At 35.8% G+C, this 22,513-nt stretch overlaps 2 protein-coding genes across 2 annotated transcripts; both read right to left on the reverse strand.

Moving 5' to 3' along the window:
• Positions 1 to 1,198: 1,198 nt before the first annotated feature.
• LOC137724911 (protein SOB FIVE-LIKE 5-like) lies at positions 1,199 to 2,914 on the reverse strand. The gene is made up of 4 exons (XM_068463557.2): positions 2,274 to 2,914; positions 1,935 to 2,018; positions 1,773 to 1,840; positions 1,199 to 1,641 (listed from the first exon to the last, which is right to left on the reverse strand). The coding sequence occupies exons 1-4, from the start codon at positions 2,715 to 2,717 to the stop codon at positions 1,626 to 1,628; spliced, it is 612 nt and encodes a 203-aa protein (XP_068319658.2). The 5' UTR covers positions 2,718 to 2,914; the 3' UTR covers positions 1,199 to 1,625.
• Positions 2,915 to 21,035: 18,121 nt separating this feature from the next.
• Positions 21,036 to 21,629, reverse strand: LOC148696919 (uncharacterized). The gene is made up of 2 exons (XM_088693399.1): positions 21,375 to 21,629; positions 21,036 to 21,320 (listed from the first exon to the last, which is right to left on the reverse strand). Exons 1-2 carry the CDS (start codon positions 21,627 to 21,629, stop codon positions 21,036 to 21,038), a joined length of 540 nt encoding a protein of 179 aa, XP_088549525.1.
• Positions 21,630 to 22,513: the final 884 nt, after the last annotated feature.

The raw sequence follows: 22,513 nt of genomic DNA on the forward strand, positions 1-22,513 counted from the left end.
TTGACAACTTTGACATCCTACATTCTCAAGTTCCATTTTATCTTTATCCTCTTTCAAACTTTTGAATAGAAACAAAGTTTTTATTCCAATAGGAATTGGATTTTAGGGAACAAAGAATGCCAACGAATGACACATAATTGTCATGACATAAAGTCCAATGACAGCTTCACAGCAGACAAGCTTGGAGTGTGCAAAATTACATTAACAAATAGTATTTAAAATAGTAAATAACAAATAAAAAAATGGGATCCTTCCAAATGAGATAAAGAAGCACAGATTAAACAAGATGGGGGGATGTTCCATTGGGTCAGAGAGATCTCAGGCAGGATCTCCTGGCCTTTAGAGAAAAAAATCATGGAAAAAATGCATATCAATATTCCAACATTTTAGTTTGGCCTTTCCCTCCCTCGTTTTTCTGTACTCTGATCAGACTGCCCATCACCCATTACACTTTACATCATCCTGTCTGGATTTTCATATGCATTTTAAGCCCTAAATTTTTTAAGAGAGAACAAGTATATGATTATTCAGCATGCATGGATGGAGCATTTGTCTGGACACTAGGGACATCAAGGGTCTTGTCCTTATTAATGCCTAAAGTTTTTATTTTTATATTTTTCCAAGATTTTGGTTTTACGATCTGGACAGATTGATTGAAAGCTTTATCTAAAATGCAGATTTGATGAGGAAATCCCACCTAATCAAATGTGATGACGATTCAGCCATTTTATCACGTAATTTGTGTACTAGCCAAAAGAGTTAGGTGGATTCTTCATTTTTGTCCTTACTATTTGATTTAGCTGGTTTAATTAATTATTGGAAACAGCTATCTTCCTTGTTATGCTGAAAAAGTACATGAATTAGGTGGGGAATAATGGCTTTTGACAAATGTGGAAAAGAAACTCAAAATCAAATAGTAGTAGGAAGAACTCACGATATTAAACCTCAAATTTTCTCATTTAATTGTTATGAAAACAACCATTTTTTGACTTCTGGTTTTCCTTAAGTTATGGAATTAGAAAACTTGGAGACATTTTAGGCACTGAAATGGCTTGGTAAAAATAGCATGAGGATACACAAAAAAGTAGAACAACAATTTTCACTCTTTGTATTTTCATGTACACTTTTATTTATTTATGATATTCGAGTCGAATAATGCAAATAAGAATCAATGAACAAAAAATAACATAAATGTACATAAAAAGAAAATGAGTGTGCATAGCTTATTTCGAAAAAATTAAGTGCTGCATTGGATACACGTAGACTGCCTAAATAAAAAGGCTTAGCCCTTTTCTAAATTGTTGAAAAGGTGGTAGGGGAGGTATAGTAAGTTAAAGAGGTCACCTCATTTGCACCACCTTTCCCACCGCATTGACAAGTAAAAGAAAAATAGAAAAGAAATCAAAAAAAAAAAAAAAAAAGGAACATGCAAGATCCCTTTCGAGATCCAATTCCATCTAACTTTTGCAGCCTCTGTAGATCCCACCATTCCCTACTACTAGAGCTAGCAACTATTGCAGCAGCTGCCATACAATCATGTGGCTAGTAGAAATACAAAGAGCAGCAGCTGATGAAGATTCCCTTTTCCCTTAACCTTTCCCTTATATCTCATTCCCATTCCCTAGCTACCCTGGAAACCACCTACATGTCAAGAAAGAAGCTCGTTCAATTTAAAGAACACAAAGGAAATTAAAGAATGCAATGTATTTGTAAACTAATGCATAAACTGTAATAATTTTTTTCAAGGAAGAAGAAAACAAATGAGGACTCACTGGTTATTTCCAGATGGATTACTAGATTGTAAGAAACCAAAGTGCAGGTCTTGGTGTGCAGATCTCCCCTGCAAGAAATTAATATTTTTATTAATCTTTTTAAACTATAAACCCAAAAAACACAAATCTTACAATAACTAAGCAAAAAACGAAAACAAGTACCTGAAAATGTGTAGATGAGAAACCTTGTGAATAATCCAGAACACTGCTTCCAGAAGCTTGATTATTTGACACAATGAGGTTATTCTGCAAAAATTTCAAGACCCCATCAAATATGATAAAAACCCATTCACATTAATGGATACATCAGTGCATGTTGATAAAATTTAACATAATTTTGGCCACAATACTTACATGTATTTAATACATCACCATTTTGACGGTTAGATGGTGATTGTGTAAAATACATATTATCACTTCAATTATATCTAACCGTTAGATGACGATTGTATTAAATGCATGGAAGTATTATAGTTAGTCTCTTAGTTAAATACTAATTACCTTGGAGTAGTTGAAGACAGGAGAGCTAGCAGTGTCATCTAAAAAAGATTGTTGTTGTTGTTGATCACCACACGAGCGCCTACCTTTTCCTTTGATATTATTTCTTTGCTTCCTTTTTCCTCCAGTCTTCAAATTTTCTGCATCCTTGGATATTTGAGGAGGATAAGAACACCCATTATTATTATTGTTGTTGTTTTCATCAAAGTAGACTTCATTTTCATTGAAATGTGGAGGCCCAGAAGATGCATCAGAAACCATTGATTGATCTTCTTCTTCATCATCCGGCTCCTCAACTTGTATATCACAAAAATCAGACTTTCTCTTTCCATTCATATCTCTGCTGCGTGAAGCACTTGGAATATGAGAAAGATAATTAGAGTGCTCCAAGTATACAGTCCAACCAGACTCACAACCGCTACTGCATTCTGAGGCAAACACATTCATTTTTCTAATCTCCCTTTCACAAACTATAATCTCAAATGGTTTCGATTCCTTTTAATATAACACGAAGAGAGAGATATATAGGTAAATAATATAGATGAATATCAACACCTCTCTCTCTCTCTAATCTCTCTTTAGTTAATTAAGTAGATATGATATATGGTATATCTCAATGGAGGACTGGTGGAATGTGTTTCTCTATATTTGGACTTCACACACCAAAAGTTATGTAAACATATAGGAGAGTGTGGAGTGAATTTAAAAAGAAAGGAAAAAGATGAATAATTTGACTTGTTTTGTCCCGACTCTGACTCACCTATTTTCCCCATTCAGCTCTTTGATAGAATGAATCAAAAATGCCAGTTGGGAGGAGGATTATAGTGGGTGCGTGAGAGAGAGAGAGAGAGAGAGAGAGAGATTAAAATTAAAAGAGAGAAATAGCTAGAAAGAAAGAACGAAAAATATGAAATAAGAGAGGCACAATATCCCTTCACATGCTAAGACAGCTAGGCACTGTGTACCCTCTTAACATAACTGGGCACACCTTCATTTCCCCTTCCTCGACCAGTATATGGACACCTATCCCTTCATATCAGTACTAGCCATTGCCTCTCTCTCTCTCTCTCTCTCTCTCTCTCTCTCTCTCTCTCTCATCGTTGTTGGTGATGACATTAGCTTGATTGGATCGGGCATGGGAGTTTTTTAAGTATGAGATTTTTCGAGCAATCTTGTGGTCCTTGTAAAGATGTTTTAGTAGATATATAAAGCAACGCAGTTATATGATCCGCATGCTATTTGAACTAATAATTTCACATACTCTTCAAGTTCAAGATACTTTCCTCCTTTCTGATATTATTAGTTAGCATATGTCTAGGGTTTACTGTGTTTAGGCAATTTGGCTTGGAATCTACAGCGCCTTAATTTCCGCTTGAAATTACCTTATATAAGCCAACTTTTTCTACCTCTATGTGATTGACTACATACAAAAGAGTTAGTAAGAGTTGGTAAGAGTTAGAAAGGGTGTTATGAAAGTAATTCTACTAAGGTTTATCGAAAGATTTCTCAACATTGGTACTATTGCAAAGATGAATAATGCTAAAAACAATCGTTCATGTACTCATGAATAACAATATATCATAGATTTATGTGAATTTTATTGCACATGTATGTGACTCATACTAATTGATGAATGACAATCACCCACGTGTCCATAATTTTTACGATATATTCACGTGTGCGTAATTTAACTATTACTTCACTTGTAATTAGAATACATAAGATTTAGACTAGATCTAGACATAACCAAATACACAATGCAAAAGAATGCAGGACAAAAGGTAGGTGTATTTGGAAGTTATTGTTTACTCTCAAGAATCAAGCCACAATAATTAAAAAGGTTAAGCACAAATTAAAAGTTTAATAGGGCATGGCTGCATGAGTGGAAACTGTAGAAATTTCTTGGGGCAAAGCTGAGTTGAGTGGGTGTTTTTGAATCCACATGCAACCACATTCACACCTCTCTCTCTCTCTCTCCCTCTGTGTCCAAATTCTGCAGAGAGATTTACTCTTTACCTCTCTAAAAGGACTGACACACGCATGTGAGCACGTGTGCATATGCATATGCAGAATTCCCCGCATATATACACACGTCTGCACGTTCACGCGCACTCCAACCTAAACTGCTCTTTCAAAGCTGCATTTTAAAATTGGTCACTTGTGATGACATATATTTATCTTTGGTGCTACTTCCAAAGTTCCAATTAACGTAAACTTCCTTCATTCTTCACATCTTCCCTTTCAAATTTTTTGTTTTCCTTCCTCCCATTTTTAAACAATGTGCTCTAATTGGTAATACTATTATTATTTATTTCTCAAAAAAATGTTAAAGACAAAGAAAAGTATATTACGCATGTGGTGGTCAAATAGAGGAGCACAAGAATAAGTGCTAAACTTATCCTCAGCTGCATAAACTTTCATCAACACGTATCTGATAATAATTGACGCATATAAGTTTGTATATAATTATCAACTTTATATAAACGAGCTAAATGTACGAAAAGGAATGAAATGTTCGATCACTCTCTCTCTCTCTCTCTCTCTCTCCCTCTCCCTCTCTCTCTTGCGCATTTAACGTGATCTTGAATGTTAACACATCCTAATATATATATATATATATATATATATATATATGCATTGATAAATGATCAGAACTAATTTACGTGCGTGTTCATACACACTTAGCACTGCTCATGCATGTGAAGGATGAAAAACCTAGTGGTTCAATATAGTACATGAACCAGTAGGGCCACCGCACCTATGTATACATGTATGGTACGAAGGTTAAACTTTAAAAAGCCATGTGCATTCCCCATTGGATCACTCAGTATTAACAGCCCATCCAAATGATTCATTATTAGGGACCTCGAAGTGTTACTATCAAACCCATCCAATTTGGCAGTGTACTAGATTGTACCTTCAAAGATTAAATTTGATCTCTCTCTCTCTCTCTCTCTCTCTCTCTCGATTGATTAAAGAAAAAAATAGGTACCCATGTCCCATCCAGCTCATATGGACCATACTTTGACAAATGCTGATTGGAGGGCATAACAAACATTGGACCTTGAGTAAAGTGCGGTTTCACATTTGAACTATTGATAGTTAAAATTAGTTTAACTTTTTAAATTATTTGAAATTAGCAATTAATCTCTCACTATTAGATTCGATAAAATTTCATAATTTTGCCATCAAATACAGAAACGTGACCAATTCGTGATTCACTTTTGAAGGTAAAGTTGTGCCAATATTTGATGGCAAAATGAATGAAACTTTATTGAATCCAACAATTAAGGGTTAATTGGATTATTTTGAATAGTTCAAAAGGTTAATTTATCAAAAAATAATTTAGAGGGTCATTTTTAACTAGAATAGTAGTTCGATGTTAAGCAACAATTTATCCTATTATTTTTGGTCTGATGATATGATGAGCAGTAAACCTACTTAATTAGCACATAAACACGCTTAGATGAGCAATTAATCTAATTGGATGAGCATTTGGTTCTCAAATGTAATGCTTGCCATCTTCATGGAGTAAACATGACTTTTGTGTCATGTTTTTCATGTTCGTGTCGTTTTCGTGTCATACCGAATATCTTAATGGGTCATATTGCGTAACATCCGTTAAAGTAAATGGGTAATATGACTTGACCCAAAATCGACCTGTTAATATTATCAAGTAATATGGCCCAACCCGTTAAAGAAAATATACTTTAAATCGATAAATAATGAAAATAAAAAACATAATTTGACCCAAAAAAAAAAAAAAGAAAACATAATACTAAATTAGTATATGCATATAATATTATCACATAAATATTACTGCAAAACATAAAAATATAAAAAATACATTTGTCTTTTAAGTATTACAATTACATACTCCAAAATAAGAGCCTAATGAAAAACATTAGTACATTACTATAAAATACCAAATGTTTAAGGATATGCCATGTTAAGGGAGTTGCGTTTCAAAGTTGAGAAACCTTGCATGTTTATATATACTTTCATATTTTTTAGACTTGTACATTAATGATTATGTATTTTATTTATTTTGAACTCCCTTAAAAATACTATTCATGAGGGTTTGTATAGTTTAAAAAATTCAAACGATAATGTACCCATATGCATAGTATAGAGGATGCGATCACGAGCCTTTGGATATCTTTTCACATTTTTCACACTTGTAAATGAATTAGTATAATTTTTTTAATGTGTTTGGTATTTTTGAATTACTTGATACTTTTATTTTTAATGTGTGTTATAATTTTTTAATCTTACTCTTTGCCTATAGTATACTATAAAAATAAATAAATAAATAAAACTTACTATAAAAATAAATAAATAAATAAAACTTACATTTTTTAAATTTATATAGAATAATACATATTTAATATACAACATATACATATACACTAAGAGTATTGTATTTTATAGTAAGTTTTTTAGTAGTTTAAAAAATCAAAACCCATTATTTTCTTATCCTTTACGTGTTGTGTTAACAAGTCGTGTAAGAAATTGCCAAGTCTAGCATGGAGGAATGACTTTGAACTAGTTATTGTAATGTTAAATTTGTGATTCATAGTTGTAAGGATGAATTTTATTTTGCACCCTCAAGTTTAAGTGCAATTGCAATCTCATACGACAAGTTTAAAATATTGCAATGTCTTACAAAAACTTACAAATTTATTACAATGTCATACATCTGTTAATCAATATGTTAATTTGATCATTAAATGATGATAAGTCAACTGTAGGTACCAAATGTTTTTTCCACCTTTCTATTTTCTCTGGTCTCAAAGTCAAGACAAAATAAGAGATGACATTCGAGAAATCTAGCATAGAAAATCTATTCCAAAGGGTGGGCGTGGAGAGAGATCTACTCCGATGTTCCACTACTATTTGAGATACTTACCAAATTTAAGATCAACACAAAAACCTAAGACAAAAATTTCAAAAACTTTCAAAACTTTTTTTTTTTTTTTGATATAACTTATAGGTGATTAGCCTCAGATTTGTGATAATGATTGATGATGGCTGTTTATTTTAGGATAAGACATGCAATGATATAGACAAAAGGAAGCGAGAAAGCTTTTGGTATAAGAGAGAACATTTTAGGAGGAGGAGGAGGAGGGGAGAGAGAGAGAGAGAGAGAGAGAGAGAGAGAGAGAGAGAGAGAGAGAGAGAGAGAGAGAGAGAGAGAGAGAGAGAGAGAGAGAAGATGGTTGCTCATTTGCAGCTTATTGAAATATTTTTATGGCTTATTCAAAAGGAAATGGATTGATGGTGGGCGTGGCAGGCGAGTGGTGCAACGGCGTCATCAGTTCGATGCAGGTCTGGGACGGAAATGACAATGATTTTTTGGGTTTCAATCTGTGGTGGATCCATGAAAAATTATTTGGAGGGTCATATGTAAAAGTTTTAGATATATAATGCCCTTAAAAATTAAACCATACTTCCATAATAACCTTAAAAATTAAACCATAATTTCATCATTCATAATTTATAGAACAAATAACAATTCAAGTTACAACTGTCCAAAACGTATTTTTATATTTTGAAAATGTTGCATTATAACTTCATTACTAATAGAAGAAAAAATGTTGCTCTTAATATAAACCAAAATGGTTCACCAAGTTACTTGGTTTTGACTATGAAATACATTACAAGAAAGGATGTGATAACCAAGTTGCTGATGCATTATCTAGAATGCTTCCTAATGTTGGTAATTCTAATAATTCAGATGCACTCAATGCCATTTCCTACCCTTACTTTTCTTGGTTGGATGACTTAAGAAGGCACATTGAGAAAAGCACTTGGATAATTGCTAAGTCTTAGTAGGCGGTACAATCTAAGTCTGATGATGCTCCTATTGGCATTTTGAGGTTCAGTATTGATAATAGTTTCTTAAAGTACAAAAACAGAATTATTTTGAGTCCATCGAGTTCTTTGAGGGATAAGGTTTTTTGCTGAGTTTCACGCAAGTCCTAAGCTACTCATGAAGGTTCTTTAAAGACCTACAAGAGGATTTCCAGGTCATTTTATTAGGACGGTATGAAGAAAGACATCAATAATAGATGGGCTAGTTGTGCTATATGTCAGCAAAATAAATATGAGATTTTGTCTCCACCTAGACTCTTGCAGCCACTACCAATTCTAGCTAAAGTATGGCATGATATTTCAATGGACTTTACCATTAGTCTTCCACCATGCAGAGACAAAACTATGACTTGGGTAGTTGTGGATATGCACATTTCACTGCATTAAATCATCCATATACAGCTTCTTCAGTTGCTCAACTTTTTGTTGACAACATATTCAAACTACATGGTATGCCACAATCTATAATGAGTGACAGAGATTCGGTGTTCATGAGTAAATTCTGGAAAGAGTTTTTTTCAATTGCAAGGTTTGAGCTTTGTTTTATCATCCTCAAATAGGTTTCTGGAAAGAGTTGGAAACTTACTACATATAGTAGTTTATAACAAAAGATAAACAGTCAATGAAATTGTATTTGGTATTCTGTTTCTACTTTCCCTCTATACAATCTCTGAAGATGTAGCTAGGTCTTAACATAAATTATTACCTAATCATATGAAGTATCACCTTCTATTCAAAGATCAAATACATGAAAATTTTAAAGAGCATTTTGCGGAGGATATACCACTCCATGCTGCAGACCTTGATGAAGTTTGATTAGAGGTATCGTCTAGCTGGAAGATGTTAAAGCAAGCGCTTCTTGGCAGGTAACCCATGTGTTCAAAGACGAAGACAACATAATTTTTTGACTTTTATAACCGGATTTGCTTTCTTTTACCCTTTTCTTTTATTGTGTTTACTTTCCATGGTTATCTTATTTTATGAGTCTTGTTTGCTAGTATGTCTTTTATTGGTTTTTTGTTTGACTTTTATTTTTGAAACATTGAAGACAATGTTTGGTATAACTTGGAAGAAGGGGTAAAACAGATTGATTTGCTCGAGTTTTTTTTCAATTTCCATCACCTATCACTAATAATGTTGTTGTTCAAATATTTTAAATTGTGTTTCATTCTTTTCATATTAAAATAAAAATAAAGAAAATTGAAAAAAAAAAAATTGGAAAAAGTTTGAAAAACAAAAAGTGTTGATTTTGTTGTTTGTTTGTGTCTTAGGTACTTCCAACACAATGATGAGGATTGGGTTTCTAATTGCATGACTGTTAAAGAATGTTACAAACGTGGGTGGAGGTTTAATATTCTCTTTGGTTAATCTTAGTTGTAGTTGTCATTTGCGAATTCACATGTAATCAAAAGGAAAAAGAAAAAAAATCTGTTTTTGTAACATGCTTGAAAGAAGACACTCAAAACAATGTTACAACCCTGTGAGACTTGTGCTTATGCTTTGTTTGGAGAGTGTTGGGGGGCTTTTCTGTCAAAGGCTATGATGGGCTTGTGTAGTAAAGAGACGTGTCAAAACCTTCATGTTCCCTATTCTGAGTTAGCGAAGACTAGGCCCAAAGCATCTCGAAGGAAAAGCAAGTCCTAGGGAATGCTTTGTTCTTTTTCCAGCAGCTCTTAGATGCTTGGTCTAGTGTTATGTTGAGTACTTTCAGCGATGAAGTGCTTCTAGTGCTGATGAGATGTTTCCCTTGGTGCTGATGAAGTATTTCCTTAGACGCTAATGATGCATGATGTGGAAGCTGAAAGCCCACTAGTTTGGCATGAAAGAGAGGTTATTCTTGGCTGTATGGTATCGAAATAGCTAATTTAGGGTTTTTAATGGTTTTGGTGGTTTTGTAGGAGTTTAGGAAGATTATTGGAAGGCTCAAGATGAAAGCAATGCTTCTCTCTAAAGAACTACGATTTCTTGCACTTCGAGGAAGCTTGCTCTGGGTGGTGCATTCTTACCATAGTTGTTCTTTTTCCCTTGCGTGGGTCTCCCTTCTTTACAACATACTGATGCTTTGTACTTATAGAAGCAGGGATCCTTCTAGGCCCTAGCTGGAGAATCTCTTAGTTACTTCTCTAAGCTTTAAAGGGATCTCATTTTGTGGCTTAGTCTTTCCCTTCCTTTCTACCTAACTCTTATACTATTTCCTTTTTGGTGTAAGGTAATTGCATTGTTGAAACTTGCATTCTACTTTTTCTCGAGGAGTGGCTTTCCTAGGTATACTCATTGGTCGTGATATTAGAGAAGCTTCACGACATGATGTTCGGCCTCCACCTCAAGAAAGATAAAGGCATCTTAGGGCAATTTGCCAAAGTAAGAGATATAGAGCGTGCCTTCAAGCTCAAGCGTAAGGAGTTGGAGCATGAGAGGTCCAAGTTGAAGAAAATGTGCCATAAGAGTTCAAAGGAGATGGTGAACTATCTTCAACTTGCGGTAGATCAAATGTAGGTTGATGCTTCCAATGTTCATTTGGAAAGGTAACCAGTTGTGGTTAGTCTTTTGTTTTTCCTAAATATGTATGTCACTTAGCTGGTTGCTTGTTTGACCTTCACTTTTTTTTTCTTGGCAGAGCATGATCTTTTACTGCATCTTTCTTTCCGAAGGCCTAGTTATTCCTTTAGACAATGGGTATGGGGCTTTCTATGCTTTGTCTCACTTTTATTTCTCTGTTTGCTTCAGCTTTGAATTCTGATGTTGAACTTGGCATGATGCTTGGTATATTTTGTCTTGCAATGACATTGGTATTTACTTTGCATGTGTGGGGATTTGTTGAGTAAAATCCTGTTAGGCTTTGAGATACATGCTTGAGCTTCTGCTTGTTTCCAATGGCTGATTATGGCACTTTGCATTTTGCCAGTGAGTTTCCCTGGGGAAGGTAAGTATGCTTAGGCCAGTTTCCTAAGGGAAACAAAGCGTGCTAGGAAGGCTTGACTTGCTTGGCATCGATTAGCTTGATTGTTTTAAAAGTTTTCCTTGCTAGGCTTGATTTTGCATTAGCTTGATTGTTTTAAAAGTTTTCCTTGCTTGGCATTGATTTGCATTGTTAGATTCGGCATTGATTTTCTATTATTAGGCTTGGTATTGATCTTGCATTGTTAGGCTTGGCGGAGCATGATCTTTTACTACATCTTTCTTTCCGAAGGGCTAGTTATTCCCTTAGACAATGGGTATGGGGCTTTCTGCGCATTGTCTCACTTTTATTTCTCCGTTTGCTTCAGCTTTGAATTCTGATGTTGAACCTAGCATGATGCTTGGTATATTTTATCTTGCAATGACATTGGTATTTACTTTGCATATGTGGGGATTTGTTGAGTAAAATCTTGTCAAGCTTTGAGATACATGCTTGAGCTTCTGCTTGTTTCCAATGGCTGATTATGGCACATTGCATTCTGCTAGTAAGTTTCCCTTGGGAAGGTGGGTATGCTTAGGCTAGTTTCCTAAAAGAAACAGAGCGTGCTAGGAAGGCTTAACTTGCTTGGCATCGATTAGCTAGCTTGATTGTTTTAAAAGTTTTCCTTGCTTGGCTTGATTTTGCTTTGTTAGGCTTGACATTGATTTGCATTGTTAGACTTGGCATTGATCTTGCATTGTTAGGCTTGGCATTGATTTGCATTGTTAGGCTTGACATGTTGTAATTTTTGTGTTGGCTTGATGCGTGGGGTTCTGGCTTTTTTTGGATGCTTGATGCAATAGTAATTCCATGTAGGGAATTATACTGGGCTAGTGCTAGTCGAAAACTAATATTTCGACGGCTGGGAATAGAAGTTGTTTTGCTTGGAACATTTCAAGATGTGCAATGGGATTTCCTTCATGAGAATTAGATAGATGATGGTGATGGCAAGCAATTTGGATGAGTATGCAGTGGTTAGAAGGGCAAAATATAAAGAACTTTGGATAGAGGATAATGGTATATGGAATCACCAAGGCAATGGAGGTAAGCATGATGGCTCAGGGATATGTTACGTGGCAATGAGGTAAGTAGGAATTTGGAGTAGAATGTTGGATGGTCGGCTTGGTGGTCTGTGGAAAGTAGCAATGCAAGTATTAATTTTAATGCAAGGGATAATGGCATTTCCCGGGCACTTTCCAAGGGTGAGGTAGCTGGTGGAAAAGGCAGTCTAGGCCCTTTTTGAGGCTAAGGCTCCTAGTGGAAAAGGCGATCCAGACCGTTTCTGAGGCTGAGGCTGAGGCTGCTGGTGGAAAAGGTGATCCAGATCCCTTCCAAGGCTGAAGCTTCTGATAAGTGCATTATTTTTTTATTATTTCATATCATTTATCCCTATGTTTTGTTAATGAATTGGTCTTAAAAGAACCTTATTACTTTCATTTTCTCAGTTTAAGCCAATCTGCACATGCAGGACGTTTTTTGTGATAATTCGACTTTCCGGAGGAGTTTTGATGCAAGACCAATTGGAGAAGGAAGCTAAAAGGTTGAAGATCGTTGTATCTGAATTTTGTAATTTTCCATGAAGCCAAACGTTCCAGTTTTCAAAGTTAATCCCACAAAAGTTGTTTTCTCGTCAGAACTGCACAACCGTAGGAGAATGATGATTTGAAGGCTTTCCCGATTTTTCCTAGTAGAATGCGATATATTCTTGGAAAGCTAAGAGATAAAGCTACATTTTTATATTTTTACAGAATTTTCTAGAAGAGAAATCGACCTCAAATTTGGCGTGCAAGTCAAATGACGTGTTTCCCAAGCCAAGAAGGATTCTTTCCTAGTTTCTTTCATTGATTATTTAAGAATTTCTTTTATTTTAGGAGAGTTTCTACCAGACTTTTTAGGGTTTTACTAGAATAAATATAGTGCCTAGGCTATCTCAAAGGGGGACTTAAGACAAAAAATTCGTCTAAAGTGTAGGAGGGAAGCTGAGCGTGCTTTTACCATTCCTTTTCGGGTTTTATCTTCTTCCATGACTTCTTTTGTAATTTTTATTATGACTATGTGTAACTAAACTACTTTTCTAAGGTTTATGATGAAATCATGACGTGATTATTTCCGAAGTATCTTGTTGATTATTGTTCGATTACATGCCATGTTTAATTCTTAATCTTTGTGATTAATTTATTCTCGTTTTGGATGTTCTTCTGACTGGCCATCATTGTGAACTTGTTTCTAGATAATTAGATAAATCTAAGAGGATGACCAATCAATTAGATTTATTGGAACTAAGATTAAGAAGAGTAGAAAAACTAGTGAGGATGACCAATATCAAACTAGTGCTACTTGGTTGACATGATTCTTCAGCGCTTAATAGGTTTTTATGTGTTTAACTGTATGCCTAACAATAGGATATAGTTGTCACGTATAGACACACGAGTTGATGCCTGATCACAGATTAATTTATATTTAAAAAAAAACAACCTTAAATATTGGTATGGTAATTGGATAGTATTCGGCTTGAAGAAAATGGAATATGATTGTAATTGGTGGATTCATGACCTTAGGCTTTCATCATATTAATTTGTTTAAACTTTCATTCATTGTGTTTTCATTCTTCATATTCCTAGTTTGATTATAAGTTGGAGTTTTAATTATTTTTCGTAATCAATTAATCAGTCATTTGTTATCTAATTAAGTTAAGTTTCACGAAATTAGTTGGTTGAATTGGTATTAAAAGCAATCCTTATGGGATCGACCTTGTATTTGCATATATTTCTACAATTGATTCGTGCGCTTGCGAGTTTAATTTGGTTTAAATTAATCTATTATTTAGGCTAGTTTAAATATAAATCAACTTCTGATTGGAAAGGACGATTTGGACCTTTTCCGGGGCTGAGACTGTTCGTGAAAAAGGTGATCCGAACCCTTTTTTGAGGCTACTAATGGAAAAGAGAGTTGCAATGTAGAGGACATGTTCGTCGATGATGTGGGTATGCATGCTACGTTCTACATTCCTCGGTTGCAGTAAGAAATGAAGGTGCTGGTGTTTCCTCCGGTGGGCTGGAAGTTGCCCTTGAAAATTTAGGCAGCAGTCCTATAGAGGTAATTCTCTTCCATTGTGATTTTCTTCTCCTCTACCTTCCTTTAGTTTGCATGATTAACGATTTTCCTTTGTCAGTGGTTGCCAACATCGCGAGTGTCAATGTCTTTCCAAGTTCAGACAAGTCGTTAGCTACGCATCAAGATTTTAAGTTGGCAATGATGTAAGGCATTAGATATCCAGCCCCCATGTGCATGTTATCAGGAATGGTTCAAGTCGTTGCTAGCTTTTAGACCTGGCATTCGTGTCGTGTTTCTCGTGTTCATGTCGTTTTCATGTCATACCCGATAGCTTAACGGGTTGTGTCGTGTAATACCGGCTAAAGTAAACGGGTAATATGACCCGACCCGAAATCAACCCATTAATATTATTAGGTAATATGATCCGACCTATTACCCATTAAGAAAAATATATTTTAAATCAATAAAAATGAAAATGAAAAACATAATTTGACGCAAAAAAATGTAAGACATAATACTAAATTAGTATATACATACTAAATTTTGGAGTTGATCCCTTCATGAAAGTTGTAAAGTTTTTCATTACAAGTGATTACATTTTTCACACTTCTACAATAATTATTATTAAATTTGCACTCAAATAAAAAACACTATTCATGAGATTTGGAGGGTTTTAAAAATCTAAACGATCATGTAACTATCGTCTAAGCGTTGAGGATGCAATTCTGAACGTTTATTATGCTTTCACATCTTTCAGACTAGACATTACTAATTACGAATTTTATTTATTTTGAACTCCTTTAAAAATACTATTCATGAGATAATGGGATGATGAGTCAATTGAATTAAGATAAAGGGATGATTTCCTAAGATATGCATTGAGTAGTAGGTAGAGTCAATTGAAGCAACTAGTGTTTTTCGAGAAGATAACCAATATGCTTGTGTAGTGTTCCATAACAAGTTAACAAAATATAAGCAAGCATAAACATAATAGTTTAAGATAGCATGATAAGGCAGTTAATTAATCTTAGATGTGATGAGAGAAAATCTTATCTTACTCATCCAACTTGGATGGTGGAAAGTAGTAGGCAGAGGCTTTAGTAGCACTGGCCTAGACTTTAGCGATGACGTGCAGAGCGTCGAGCATGGGCAATGGCATGGTGGTGTCTATGTCTCAAAAAGAAACTCGAAGCATGTGAACGAAAATGATAAGGGAAATGAGGATGATGTTGTCCTCGAATTTTTTTGTGGATAAGTGAATTGAGCATGATAAATCCTTTTTTTTTCTTTATAGTCGTGGAGCCCCCGAGTTGATGGATATGCAACCGAATCTGGGAACTTACTTTAGAGTTTTTTGGCACCTAAGTGCCATGATTTCTGAGCCACTAAAAGGCCTTGTCATGAAATTCGTTTTACTTAAGGCTTTCAATTCACTTTTGCAGCCTCTGCATCAAAAGCCTGTGAAGGCAAGGAGCCCCTAAGTTACTAGATCTCACAGTTTATCATTGGCAAGGTGTTTTCCACCACTACAATAATCCATATTTGTCATTCTTAAGCCCATGTAGGCTCTTATGTAAAACTTTATTTGCTTGATAATGAGCTTTTACCAGACGCAAAAAAAGAATAATAAGCAATCCTTGTGTATTGTTATTTTAACAAAGAAGTGACCAAAATGAAACTAAGAAGAGGAAGTTCTTATCTTTAGTTTCCTTTGCAGCTTGTGTATCCAAAATTTATGGTAGGGAGCCACTGCAAGAGTAATGCCCTAATCCCTAGTGAAGTCGCCATTTATGTTGGCGGCTTTTGTGTCAAAGGTTATGATGGGCTTGTGTTGTAAAGAGACAAGTCAAAACCTTCATGTCCCTCGTTTCTGAGTTAGCGAGGACCAGGCCTAAAACACCCCGAAGGAAAAGCAAGTCCTAGGGAATACTTTGTTCTTCATCAAGCAACTCTTGGATGCTTGGTCTGGTGTTATGTTGAGTGTTTCCAGCGCTGAAGTGCTTCTAGTGCTAATGAGATGCTTCCCTTGGTGCTGATCAAATGTTTCCCTCGACACTGATAAGGTGTTTCCCTGGGTGCTAACAGAGTACTTCCCTAGGCACTGATGGAGTGTTTCCCTAAACGTTGATCAGTGCTTAGTGCCCTGATCCTGGTGGCTTTGAAAAGTATTTGTTAACCTAACAAATACTAAGAACGACTAAGTAATCATAATAAATTATGACTGGATAAATGATGCATGGTGTATAAGCTAAAAGCCCACTAGTTTGGCATGAAACAGAGGTTCTTCTTGGCTGTATGGTATCAAAATAGCTAATCTAGGGTTTCTAATGGTTTTGGTGGTTTTACAGGAGTTTAGGAAGATTATTGGAAGGCTCAGGATGAAAGTAAGGCTTTTCTCTAAAGAACTACAGTTTCCTGCACTTAGAGAAAACTTGCTCTATGTGGTGCATTCTTGCCATTGTTGTTCTTCTTCCCTCATGTGGTTCTCCTCCCTTTATAGCATACTAATGCTTTGTATTTATAGAAGCAAGGATCCTTCTAGGCTCCAGCTGGAGAATCTCTTGGTTTATTCTTTAGGCTTTAAATGGATCTTCTTTTGTGGCTTGGTCTTTCCCTTCTTTCCTCCCTAGCTTTCCTATTATTTCCCTTTTGGTATAAGGTAGATGAACTGTTGAAACCTACATTCTGCTTCTTCCCGAGACATAGCTTTCTCGGGCCAGCCTTCCACAGGTAGCGTGCCTCATGGCGTTCGTATGTTGGTTGTCTGTGCAAGCTAGAAAAGGGAAAGTCAGCATTAAATGCCCGACTTGTTAGGCTTAGAGTGCATTTAATGTTGGAATCTTGTTTTGTCCTAAATAAGAGGGTTGGCTTGCTAGGGAAAGAGGCAAAGGGTATGAGTTGGGATCCTTGGGCCCTCAAGCAACCCAAAGTATTCTATAACCCTAATTCCACGTAACCCCAGTGAACTTCCATAACCATCCACACCACCAATCAATCGGCAAGCCTCATTAAGTGGCTTAGGCTCATTTAAGCATTGCATATGCATGACGTGACTCGTATCATAATATTATTGTATTAATAATATAAGCTTGGCATGATAAATATGCGTAATTTGCATGGGCTTGGCATTCAATAAATTATTATTTTATTGGTGTGGCATGATTGTAAATTTGCATGCTCTTCATTTCTTACTTTATGCATGGGTTTAAGTTTGCCTTGTGACAGTTCCACAACGATTGGGCTTTGAGACATGATTAGGCTTGTAAGTGACATTTTTGGGCCCCAACAGAGAGTTATAATCTGTGAACTTTCTTGTTTTCTAAAGTCGTTTCATGATCTCATTATTTCTTTGTTTGGTTGCTACTTATAATGCTTTTTCATCTTTTTAGGTCTAAATACTAGAACTCATGCCTATTCCATTCAAAGAATTTAATTGATCACATAACAAATATAAACAAGATAAAGATGTCTAGTTATCACTAGAGCCAAATAACCTTATCCCTTGCATATGTATTGTAGGTTTAACCCTTCGATCCTTATTTAGCCTATTTTTCTTTGTTAACTAACATTATCCCTACCTAGCCTAGTATAGGAATATCCATATGCTTGTTCTTAAAAAATAGTAACGCATTACTTATTGAGAATTCATTGATGTACGATTTGCAAAAGCATAAGTGTGGGGAGGGGTTTATTTTGTTCTCTTGTATCTTATGAATTTATGTTTGTGTTCTATTCAAAAGAGAAAAAAAAATCGAGAAAAAAAAAAAAAAAAAAACAAAAGAATTCATAAATTGTTCAAGCTTTAGTTGTTTTTACTTAGTATTTGAATTGTAAGTTGTTGATGGTTGAAGGAGGGTTCATAATCTAAAATCTTTCTCTATAGTTTGTATGAATCTCTTCTTTATGTTTATAGTTGGGTACTGTGATTAAGCGCAAATGCTATGTTGTTGATTTCAGTACTTTGCTCACTATCTTTTTAGGAACTTTTATTTATTCTTAATATATTTTGTGAGCACCTTAGCCCTATTACAACCCTTAGACCTTTATCTTGATTGTTATGTGTTTCAATATGTGGAGTCTAAAATTGGAATGAGCATGTGAGATCCTTCGTTCTTGTTTCTAAGTAGTGGCATTCATTTGTCCAATTTAATGAGCTTAGAAAAATCTTATAGTTAATTAGTGTTGTTCACATTTAATTTAGGTCATTGTCATTCACAGTTTATAGAAGAAATAATTAGAGACCAATTTGTATGCATATGTTTCAGGAGAAGAATCTTTTAGCTAGCCTTTCACCCATTATCACTCAGCACTTAATTTGCTTGTTGTTGTTTCTTTTGTTCAACTGATAATTTTAATTTTAGTTTAGTTCAGTTCAATTCATTCAAAGAAACGATGCTAGATACCTAGCTATACCTATTAGAAGTGGTACAAATTTATTAAAAGGGATGATGGTGATTACAATATGTAATGAGGATATGAGAATTATAATCATCTTCATCTTGAAGTATATATATGGAGTAGCTAGATCTAGTAAACGAGCAAGGCCTCTGCACAATTCCCTTTTGTATGTGTTCGACACCATTTATTCAATCAAGTGGTGGATAGAGATAAATTTACTGGGTATTTTGGTGAAGATGGTAGGGATGATACTGTAACACCAGGAACTTGGCCTGCTTATACTAGGTTTTTGGTCACTTCCATGTGGGAAGTCTGCATCAACAAAGGGGCCATAAGAATATGAACAACTAAGAACTTGTACCTGAGCACGACATAAACTGTGTAGAATAATACCGAATCAGATAGCTAGTGATTCCCACAAGCTCTAAACTGTTTAACTTTTTACAGTAGTAGAAGCGTGATTATAAAGTACCTTATCTTGAATGCATCCAATTTTTGGACGAATCATCATCTTTCCTTTGCCTAAAAAAAAAAAAAAAATCATTATCTTTGTATATGTACTTCTTTTGAATTTCAGTTAATCAAATCTCTGAAAGAGTGACTTGGAAGAACCCTATTGTTAATTAGCACTAGTTCGTACTTCGCAGACCGCCTTTGCGTGACAAGTTGACTAAATTGGACGGGAGTTTTAATGGTGTTTGGTGGGTCTAGATGCATTTTATATTGGGATAAGTATAGACTCAGAAGTGGATCGCGGTAAATGTGACTTGATATCAAACCGCACCCATGCTAGCCATGTTAAATACTCAAAAGCACGGTAGTAGTTCTGTCCAGGTTTTCCGGCCGAGAAATGTTAGTATGTTGACCTATATATAAGGCCTCTTTCCTGTTTTTACAAGTCCAATATACTTGTAATGCAGTACAAGTTAGCCTCTAGGTCTTCGGCCTGGCCCTATGTACCCAATCAAAGCTTCATTTTCGCACGGCCCATGCAATCAGTCAATCTCCATTAGCACTGAACAAGTTGATGAAAGATGTCGGCCAATTTTTTCACTAGTTGCTTATATGGTAAGCATGCAAACCAATTACGCAATCCCTTTTAAGGCCTGAAGTTTCCTTCAATCATTAAGCACATTTGCACATCCATGTCCATGTTAGAAGAACTAGGAAGTGCTTAGTTAAGCTAGCTTGAGAGAAACTTATATGGAGGAGCTGAGTGAAAATTGTTTCCATGAAGCCAGCTACCTAGACCAAGAAGGTCAATTAAGAATATAGGGTGCCCGTGGACCCTGGTTCAAGAACTTGCTTGGCGAGGATGCAAACATTTTCCTGAGAGATTCAAAATGGTGCATCCTGAACACGATTAGGCCATCTCCAATTGATCCGACTAAAGGGCCATAGGGCCGAAAATAGCCCTAAATGACACGAAAATCGTCTTCAACCGAAGGATAGGTCAAAGGGCTCATGGGCCCCACCAGTTGGCCCAAACTAACTAGCCAGCCCCGGCTGGTCCAGAGGTTTGAATCTCAACGGCCAGTTGCTGACGTTAGCTAGCCGTTATATTTGAATTTTTTTTTTCACAAATTTTTTATAAAAAAAATTAAAAATTCTATTTTTTTTCCCTATAATTACCTAAACCATTAAACAACATTAAATAACATTAATTAACATTAAACAGCATAAAACTTATACAACATTAAAAAAATAAAATAAAATAAAAATTTAACAACATGAAACTTAAACAACATTAAAAAAATATTTAACATAAAAATTGGACACCTACTCTATGCTTTTTTTGGCCCAAAGATGTGCAAGAAGATCCTGTTGTAGGTACTTGTTTGTGGCACGAGAACGTATAATCCTATGCCGCCTCATGTACTCATTTAAAGATATATTACCAGTTCTTGGATTCAAAGGCAAATTAGGCCAATCATTATTTTTGCATAAGCCCTTCTTGACCTATTTGCATCCTCTTGGTTGTCATCAGACTCTCCATCAATATATCCATCTCGCTCATCCTTCACAATCATGTCATGTAATATGATGCAAGGCATCATGATAGAGTTCAAATTTTCTCGACTCCACCATCTTGCCGATTCCTTAATGATCTTCCACCGTGCTTGTAGAATACCGAAAGCTCTGTCAACATCTTTCCGGTATGCCACTTGGTGTAAGGTGAACCACATTTCAGTGTCATCCACAAGGTTTGCAATTGCTTGGATAAGTGTGGCCCACTTTGGGTAGATGTCATCTGCCAAGTAATATCCCATGTTGTACTGACGTCCGTTGACGTAGTAGTTAAGTTAAGGTGATTTACCCTCCGTCGGGTTATTGAAGAGGGGTGAACGTCCAAGAACTGTAATATCATTTTGGGATCCTGGGACTCCAAAGAAAGCATGCCAGATCCATATGTCAAATGACGCAACCTCCTCTAACACAATTGTTGGCTTTCTCGATCTTCCGCTAAAGCCTCATTGCTATCCGGTGGGACAATACTTCCGCTAAAGCCTTATTGCTAATGACCCTATCATGCCCGAAAAGCCACGGTCTTCAGCTTTGCGAAGGAGTTGCTCTAGGTTTGCTTGATTTGGTTGATGGACGTACTCCTCTTTGTAAAGCTGAATAACTTTTTGACAGAATTCAGCAAGATTATCAAGGCATGTAGACTCAGACATACGATATGTAGCATCCATCGCATCAGCTAGGGAGGCATAGACCAGCATTCGGAGTGCAACAGTAACATTCTGATGAGGTGAGAAACCAGGGTCACCTGCTCTGTCCAGTTTCTATCGAAAATATGGATTGACATGTTGGACATCATCAAGTAAACGCTCGAAGACATGACCCCTCATCCAGAAGCAACATCTGAAATCTTCTTCATTGTACACCGAGTTGGGGTTGAAGTAGTTGTTCATCAGATTCTCATGCACCATCTCTCTATTTCGTGGCTTGTAACCATGACTAGCGATAGAGCCACCCCATTGAGGTTGTTCTTCAGTTGCCTCATAAGTTATGAACCTAGCCATAGTTGCCATATATGATGTATTGCACCATGCTTCATCTTCTTCATTGGACTCCTCATCTTCTTGTCTCATCTGCGCCCATTTGTCTTCCAATTCGGAATTGGATGAGGGCCCCCAGTTGGAATCCGAAAAGGATCCAAAGTTGAAATTCATTGCAAACTTGAATTGAAGAAGATTAAATTGAAAGAGATATTGGAGAGGGCAAAGCTGAAGGTGTGTGAATTATAGGTCAATATCCACCCTATTTATGGACATTGGAAGCTGAAGATAAGAATGTAGTATCCCTCTTCCTTTGCAAGAAAGACAAGATGAGTTTATTTCGTGTTCATCTACTAATGGTGAATTCACTGTAAAGTCTACAACTTGGTTGAAAGTTGAGCACCAAAGAGTACACCCTTCAGCTGTGTGGTTGAACAAAATGTGGAAAGTGTTAATACCACAAAAGATAAAAATGTTTTGTTGGCTTCTCTTACGTGGGAGGCTCCAAACAAGCGTGAGATTGGATAATACTAATCCTATTTGTCCTTTTTGTAATATTGACGAAGAAGATCAATGACATCTTTTTGTTAGATGCATATATGCTCAAGAAGTTTGGCAAATATCCTCTGGTGCTAATCCTGTTGGTGCCGGGTTGAATTTAGTTGATTGGTTATCTGAATTGAAAGCTAATGATGAGTCAGAGTTGTTTGATCTTAGTAGGGCTCTCCTTATTTGTTGGCAACTATGGAATGATAGAAACAATTTGATTTTTCATAATTGTAAGGTCCACCTTACCAGAGTTCCAAAGGTGGTCACTACCGTTGGTATTGAGTACTAAAACACTAATAAAAGCTCAAGATCAATTCGTAATTATGATGTTGTTCATAGATGTTCTCGGATTATTAAATGGAAAGCCCCTCGTGCTCCATGGCTCAAAATTAACTTTGATGGTTCGATAGTGGGATTTCAAGCGGCTA

The sequence above is a fragment of the Pyrus communis genome, chromosome 5, assembly GCF_041283825.1.
Source record: "Pyrus communis isolate YQ-2024b chromosome 5, ASM4128382v1, whole genome shotgun sequence".
In the NCBI taxonomy this organism is placed as follows: domain Eukaryota; kingdom Viridiplantae; phylum Streptophyta; class Magnoliopsida; order Rosales; family Rosaceae; genus Pyrus; species Pyrus communis.

What these genes read in the sequence shown, in the direction of transcription:
- LOC148696919 (XM_088693399.1), bottom strand. Translation starts at nt 21,629, where the DNA reads ATGAGACAAGAAGATGAGGAGTCCAATGAAGAAGATGAAGCATGGTGC. An exon ending in GCTTCTGGATGAGGGGTCAT is followed by an intron (nt 21,321 to 21,374) that starts GTCTTCGAGCGT and finishes TATTTTCGATAG; the next exon opens with AAACTGGACAGAGCAGGTGA.
- LOC137724911 (XM_068463557.2), bottom strand. Translation starts at nt 2,717, where the DNA reads ATGAATGTGTTTGCCTCAGAATGCAGTAGCGGTTGTGAGTCTGGTTGG. An exon ending in CTGTCTTCAACTACTCCAAG is followed by an intron (nt 2,019 to 2,273) that starts GTAATTAGTATT and finishes AAATTTTTGCAG; the next exon opens with AATAACCTCATTGTGTCAAA. An exon ending in TCTCATCTACACATTTTCAG is followed by an intron (nt 1,841 to 1,934) that starts GTACTTGTTTTC and finishes AATTTCTTGCAG; the next exon opens with GGGAGATCTGCACACCAAGA.